Source organism: Chiloscyllium plagiosum, chromosome 50 (assembly GCF_004010195.1).
Source record: "Chiloscyllium plagiosum isolate BGI_BamShark_2017 chromosome 50, ASM401019v2, whole genome shotgun sequence".
NCBI classification, from domain to species: Eukaryota; Metazoa; Chordata; class Chondrichthyes; order Orectolobiformes; family Hemiscylliidae; genus Chiloscyllium; species Chiloscyllium plagiosum.
The window spans coordinates 1,474,435-1,482,225 of NC_057759.1; the positions used below are offsets into that span (position 1 = coordinate 1,474,435).

General features: G+C 45.3%; 1 protein-coding gene across 5 annotated transcripts in view; it reads right to left on the bottom strand.

Annotated features, from left to right (window-relative positions):
- Window positions 1–1,483: 1,483 nt before the first annotated feature.
- Window positions 1,484–7,791, bottom strand: part of LOC122544516 (Fc receptor-like protein 5) — a 32,358-nt gene continuing 26,050 nt past the window's right edge. For all 5 annotated transcript variants that reach the window (XM_043683792.1, XM_043683789.1, XM_043683791.1 and 2 more), the window contains 3 exons: window positions 7,569–7,628; window positions 5,971–6,005; window positions 1,484–3,950 (listed from right to left, as the gene is read on the bottom strand). In XM_043683792.1, the coding sequence (XP_043539727.1) occupies window positions 3,831–3,950; window positions 5,971–6,005; window positions 7,569–7,628 (215 nt within the window). In that variant the 3' untranslated portion in view covers window positions 1,484–3,830. The remainder of the gene's footprint in view (window positions 3,951–5,970; window positions 6,006–7,568; window positions 7,629–7,791) is intronic.

Genomic DNA, 7,791 nt, shown 5'->3' on the forward strand with positions numbered 1-7,791 from the left:
TTGTAGGTGTGCACTTGTGATGGCAAGGCTATGTGTCAAGTGCTGGGGAAATGGGATTAGACAATAGTGAGGTCGTTACTTTTGACCAGCGCAGACGCAATGTGCTGATGGACTTTTATTCTGTGCTGTAGACTTGTACAACTCCCTGCCATTGACTCTTAACTGTCCCCGGGGGCAATTAGGAATTGGGGCAACAAATGCTAACCCATTCAGTGATGCCCACATCACATGAGCGAATTTAAAAAAATTGTGATTTTTTTAAACATGAATTGAATTGAGTTGATGACCACATTCTCGTGATTACTAAGGATTTGGCCTTTGGAGTGATGGAGAAGGGAAAGCATAGAAGGAGGACCTTCAGCCCAATGCCTCTGTGCCTGACAGTTTTGAGTGACAGTTCAATCTTGACTGATCTTTCTCTGCTTTGATTCATTTCGGTCAGCTCCTCCCCTTACAGTAACCGGCATGCTGTGAAATATGTGAGCGACAGCCGGGTTAAGCTGAACTCTCAAGGCACCGTGTGATGTGAGACAGCTTGGTGTGGAAATGACGGTGGGTAATGTCACCAAATTGCTTCCCAGTCACGGGTTTACCTGGTGGGTGTTGTGGATGTGTGCACGCTAACCAGTCTGTGGTGTCTGAGGCTACACGACCGAATTCCCATATTCTCTCCATCACAGCCACAACGCCAAGGCGATGGGGAACAGGAATGTTGTTTCTGTGTAAAGTTGCCTCACCTGACCGCAACAAATTATAGACACATCACAAATAGGAGCAGGAATAGCCCCTTTCATCCTGCTCCCCTCCCGTCCCACATTCAATAGTTTCGAATCTGGGTCCCTGAGGCTGTAAGGCAGCAGTGCTAACCATTGAGCCACGGTTCTGCCTACAAATAGAGGATAGAGTGGGGTGCCGGGGAAACGGGAGTGGGTAGAGCGGGGCTCAACAGTAATGGGAAAGTGATAGAGATGGGGAGAAGAGGAAATGGGAGAGCGAAATAGAGTGGGGGTCAAGGTTCAAATGATGGTTATTGAGGAGAAATGGCGAGGGGAATACAGTTGTGTGAGATTGAGGGGACATGGAGTGGAGCGCGATGGAGTGGGGGGGGATAGATTGTCCCTCATCCCTGTTTCCTGTGCACCCCACTCTAGCCCCTCTCATGTTTTCCCTGCCCCGCCATATCCCTGCCCCCTGTTAACCTGGTCCCCACTTTATTTCCCTCCATTGCTCCCCCTGTCCCTCAGCTCTATCTCCCACCCCCATCAGCCCCCACTCTATCCCCCTCCCCGTTTCCTCTGTCCGCCCAACTCTATGCCAGTTTTGTGTTTTCCATGCACCTCTCTAACCCCTCCCCTCATTTCCTCTCTCTCCAAACTCTCCACATTCTATCCCCCTTAAGTCCACACGGTTTTGCGGAAAGGTCACTTGATCTGAAACATTAACTCTGGTTTCTCTCCACAGATGCAACGAGACCTGCTGAGCTTTTCAAACAATTGCAGTTTTTATTTCTGAATGACACATTCACAATCCTTTTGGTTTGCATTCTCTGATAATCATCTCACATCTCATCAAGAGGGTTCCACCAGCTTATCTCTACTTAATAAAGAAAATCTCCCAATATGTTATGTACAGGAATTTTGTTCTTTACTGAATACAGTATTATTGTGTACAAAAGCAAAGACCACTAAGGCAGATACAGTTTAAAATGGATCGACGTGAGGTTAGCCAATTTGGGAGCAAGAACAGGAAGGTGGATTATTATTCGAATGGCGATGGATTGGGAAAAGAGAATTGAGGACTGGAGTTTAGATGTCATGTTTCGGCTGTTCAAGACATTGGCCAGGCCACGTTTAGAGTATTGCATACAATTCCTCTTGCCCTGCTGTTATTAAATTGGAATGGATCCAGGAAAGTTTCACAAGGATGTTATCAAAGCTCGTGGGTTTTAATAATAAGAGGAGGCTGGAGAGCCTGGGACGATATTTTTCCCTGGAGGGTCACCATCAGAGGGGTGGACACTATAGAGGTTTATACAATCATAAGGGGCATAGTCAAGGTCGTATCCCTGGGTAGGAAAGTAGAAATGAGGGCATATATTTTAGATGATAGTAGAGTGATTTAAAAGAGACCTGAGGGGCATTTTTTCATGCAGTAGTTGTTGCATATATGGAACCAGCATGTACAGGACAGGTTTTGAGAGATATTGGTCAAGTGCAAGAAAATGAGGCTGGTTCAGTTTAGGATGCCTGGTCAGCATGGATGAGTTAGGCTGAAGTGTCTGTTCCCCTGCTATATGACTTTATGACTCCATGATTAGGGGCATGCATGATGTCCTTGCCAGTAATGGCCTACATCCTTTGCCTGAATGAGGGACTGCAATGTTTAAAACCTGTAACTGAGTCACTGTCTTCACTCGCTCTAATGCATAAAAATTCATCGACATGGTCCTGCTGTTCCACTGAAAGACAAATGATATCTATTGACCAGAACCTTCCGCCCTCACACTGTCGTTGTTCCTGATGGAGTTTATCAGTTTGCAATCAGACCTGCACTGCTCCTTTCTTGATGGACAGCAGTTATCAGATCAGTACGAGGGCGGTATTAAAATATTAACATCTTCAACAAAGCCTGTATTTACATCAGTCAGAGCCCTATGTGGTGCTGTGGCAGTGTCCCTACCTCCGGACTGAGAGGCCAACTTTTCTTTTATTCCTGGGAAGAGGGCATCACTGGAGAGGTCAGTATTTACTGTCTATCCCTTATAGCCCAGAGGGCAGTTACAAATCAATCACATTGCTGTCTGTCAAGAGTCACATGTAGGCCTGACCAGGTAAGGATGGCAGTTTCCTTCCCTAAAGGACATTAGTGAACCAGATGGGGTTTTACTGACAATTGATTCGCAGTCACAATCAGTCTTTAAACGTCAAGAATTTTGTTGAACTTAAAATCCACCATCTTTCGTGGTAGGATTGAAACCCGGGTCCCCAGAACATTATTGGGGTCTCTGTATGAGCAGCCCACCGATAACACCACCAGGCCATCGCTTCCCCATTCAAAGTTCAAGTCTGCTGCTCTGGATGTGTCTGATACCCCCACCCCTATCATCGTGGCGTTTCCAAAACAACTGCAGCGTGAGACATCCCATACACTCCCACAATGGTTACAGAATCTCACAAAGCCGGGCTGATGCATCGGGCAGGGGTCTCTTATTGTTGAGAGTTCGCTTCTCCATGGAGACTCCCTATCAGCCGTGCTCCCTCCATCCGGATCTCCAGTGGTTTGCAGCTCAGTGTCCATTCTGTCTATGGGGCCAGAAGGTTCAAGTTCAAGCTGCACACTCCAGGACACGTTCACCCTGAAAAGTAACCAGTAAAACTGCCTGCTTTCTGTCTGAGTGTCTCCCACCTGTCAGAACCGTCTGATAATTTCTGTTCTAAATTATTCAGAATGGGACATTCACGTGATCGTCCATTCAAAGAATGAGACAGATGATGCATTCCTCCCATTAAACGTGGACGAAATGAAAAGCTTAATCCTCAGATATGTACATCACAGTGAAGGAGAAGCAGATATTAAATATCCAAAGAAAGCAAGCAGTCAAAATAGTTTGATAAATTCAAAACCCAGCGAAGTCCAGAACAGATTGATGGTCACACTGACGTGAAAGTAGCTTCCCCGGAAGGAAACGAGTGGAGTCAAATTGTGAAACACCGTTTCCAACATAAAGTTAAGAAGTTTGTTATCTGTACACAGGAGGTACATTGTATCGCTTCACCAGTCGTTGTATTGAATCAAACGAACACCCCCCAACCAATATGTCTTCTTGCTTCTTACTTCCGCGGAATATTCATATAAACGTTTCCGTCCCCTCCATCTTCTTCCTGCGAGGGCTCGCTGAGATTCAGTGTGGCGTATGTGATACAATAATCATCAAGGTCAGTCTTCGAATCCTGCAATGGAATGATATTGGAAGGAAATTGGAATCAAGTGGGAGCAAGAAGCTGAAGGGGAAGGAGAGGTCATAGGAGTACAGGTAACAATGAGTCTCAGAGGAAAATGGGAATCACCAGCAGGCAGTTGAAGGCCTGCAAGTCAGAAATCTGGCGGCAAAGTGATTCGGTCCCTATCTCTGAGCCAGGAGGGCAGGGTTCAAGTCCCGCCTGCTCCTGTGGTCTGCGATATGGACATAGAAGCAGGAAGGTGATGTTGGAGTGTGACAGGACTTTGGTGAGACCATAGTCTGCAGTTCCAATCTTTGCACTATTGTAAGGATGTGATACACTGGAGGGGGTGCAGAGGAGATTCACCAAGATGTTGTCTGGCATGGAGCATTTCAGTGATGAAGTGAGGCTGGATAAGCACGGCTTGCTTTCTTTGGAGCAGAGTAGATGGAGGCGGTTTTGATTTTGTTTTCATTTACTTATGGGACGGCAGCATCGTGGTTGGGCCCAGTGTTTGTTGCCCTGTCTCCAGTTGCTCTCCTGAGCCACTGTGCTCACAACTTCTGAAGGTTAACTCACAATTCACTTAGGGAGTTAATTCCAGCATTTTAAAGCAGCGACACTGAAGGAATGGCTGATGTATTTCCAAAGGATGTTGAGTGGCTCAGAGTGGAGCACATAAGGGTTGGTCTTCCCGTCTGCTGCCCCTGTCCTTCCAGGTGGAATTGGCTGTGGATTTGGAAGGTGATGTCTTAAGATGTTTTGGTGACTTTCTACAGTACATCTTGTAGAAAGTACACACTGCTGCTACCAACTGAGTGCAAATGACAACGGGCTGACAAGTATTTAACGTCAATATCAGTGATGTTTTAATAATGTACGAAGGGGAACTGGAACATCAACACTAATACTGCCCCAATTTTGAAACTCACTTGTCTCTGAGCATTGGAAGTGGAATGCGAAACAGCGAGCAATCTCCTCCATTAGTAAAGTGTTGCCAGTTATTTTTCATTGTGTTCAAAGGCAGACACAAAGTTGGGACGGAGGGAGAGCGGAGAAGGAGGATGCAGAGATGCATCAGTGTGATTTGGATAAGTTGAATGAGTGGACCAATGCACGACAGATGCAGTTTATTGTGGATCAGCGTGAGATTATCCAATTGAGAGCAAAAACAGGATGGTGAATTATTATCAGATAGTGATGGATTGGGAAAGGGTGAGGCGTAATAAGACTGGGTGCCCCTCATACACCAGTCACTGCAAGTGAACATTGCAGAAGCAGCAGGCGGTGAAGGAGGTAAATGGAATGTTGGCCTTCATAGTGAGAGGATTCGAGTCCAGAAGCAGGGATGTCTTGCTGCACTTGCACACGGTGAGACCATATCCTGGAGTACTGTGTGCGCAGTTTGGGTCTCCTTATCTGAGGAAGAATGTTCTGGCTATGGAGGGACTGCAGGGAAAATTTCCCAATATGATGTCTGGGATGGCAAGACAGACGGATGGAGATAGACTGTATTAATTAGGATAATATTCACAGCAGTTTCGAAGAATGACGGGGAAAGTCGTAGAATTGTATGAGGACTAAACAGGATAAACACAGGAAGGGTGTTCCTGATAAACAGGAGGGAGTACAGAACCAGGACGTCACAGTCTGAAGGAGATGGAGGAGGACGGAGTTGGGGCATAATGCTTTCACATCGAGAGAGTGGGAGCCTGTGGAATTCTCGGCCACAGAAAGCCGTCATGGCCAGAACACGGAATGTTGTTCAGGAAGGAGTTGGATAGAGTTCTGAGGGGCTAAAGGGAGAAAATGGGGAACAGGAGACTGAGTTGGATGATGCTGTTGAACGGGGAGAGTAGGTTGGAAGGACTGAATAACGTACTCATGCCTCTACATTTTATGACGTATTCTTCAGTTAGTCTGATAATAATCCAAAGTTCATGTTTTACACTGTGGATGCAAGGTATAAATCTACCTGCACATTCTGTGGCAATAGCCGTGGTCTATTTAGACATAAAATGTGGCATACCTTCTTCACATCGGAGCAGAAAGCAATACTGTTGCCTGAAAATAAAACAGAAAAAGATGAGAACGAACTCGTTGTAGGCATTAGCGATTCGATCTGGACCCATTGAGGGCTGATCAACACTAAAGATGGAGCTGCATCTTGTGAAAGTGTAGCTGTGCCTTTGTCAATTAAAAAAAGAACAGTGCAACAATTTCTGAATTGTGTTCCTCTCAATCAATCCAGACATTTCAGATAATCGCATTTGGAAAAGTCGGCTCTGTTGAAATCCAGCAATTGGTCTTCTGACCATTAAGACGGTGTACCAGTTTGTACGATGCTTGTCAGTGCAACGTCTTTGACAGGCCGTCTTAATCTCGTCAGCCTTTGCGTCACTTGCTCAATAGTTGTTCATAAAAGACAGGAATGAACTATTCAGGTTCCATATCTTTGGGTTTTAACTGCAGTATGCTGATCGTTCAGCGTGATGCAGCTGGCTGCATGGTTAGTTTTTGCAATGCATTATATGCCAACCTTTGCCATCAACATGGTTACAATTCCCACACCAGCTGAAGTTACCCTGAGGGACTCTCCTTCTGAACCTCTCCTCTCTCATGACGCACAATGATCGGCAAATTAAGTTTGATGATCCTCCCACTTCTCTCTCTCTCTCTCTCCCTCTGTATGTATGTGTCTGTCTGTCTGTCGGTCTGTCTGTCTCTCGCTGTCGAATGAGAGGACAGGATAATGGCTTGGAAGAACATGGCTTTTACAGCTCATCCCCTGACACGGTGACTAGAATGTGTTCTGAGAGACAGATTTCATTGTAGATAAGGCTAATTTCGATTCAAATGTCCCTTATAGGTATTGAGAAGCACCTGCATGATAATTGTAAGCTCAACTTTCTGAATAACAATATGATTGATGATGCTTTTATTTTCGCAGCTATCTCAAAACATTGAGTGGCAGTGTTTGGCAAATTGGCCTTGAGTATTATGTCACATAAACGGGACTTGCTTTCTCTCTCTTCACAGATGCTGCCAGACCTGCTGAGTTTCTCCAGAATTGTCCGAATTTGTTTCAGACCTGCATCATCTGCAATTCTTAGATTTATGTGAAAATGATCTGTATCTGCCTCAGAGAAGAATAATTTACGTGTCGCACTGCCATTCTCACCCATAGAATCCCTCTCTAATTGTTCTGTCAGTTTGTTCTGGATCACTGACAACATATAAATCATCTCCGAATTCGTTGTCTTTGCCCTATCCGTGGTAGAAAAGACTAGAGTTGATCAGATTAGAAGTTGTTTCTGATTGGCTGGTTTACTGACCAATCTTGGTAAGTGCTGGAGATTTTTTGGCGCATGCTCCAATCCCTCACAATCCCTTCACTGCAAGCACCAGACTACTGCATTTCCCTATTTGGAACTGGTCTCTCTCTCTCTTTCACTCTTTCTGTCTCTCTCTCTCTCTCTCACACACACACACACACACACACACATCCCCAGCAGCTGGGATTGTGCTATTGTTGGAGCTCCTATGATTCCACCCTCCCCCCACCACCAACACCCACCCCTCCCATCCCATCTCACACGATCGTAGTATTGAAGCTAAGATCTTTACCGGGCTCTTTTCTCTTCTTGATGGTGACCTCTGAATAAACCAGATCCGCAGTGATGTTTTCTACAAAGGAATAGTGCCACAAGAAACACACATCAATCCGACAGCTTCACTATAAAGGGCTAAATAATTCATAGATTAAATGGATAGATAGATAGATAGATAGATAGATAGATAGATAGATAGATAGATAGATAGATAGATAGATAGATAGATAGATAGATAG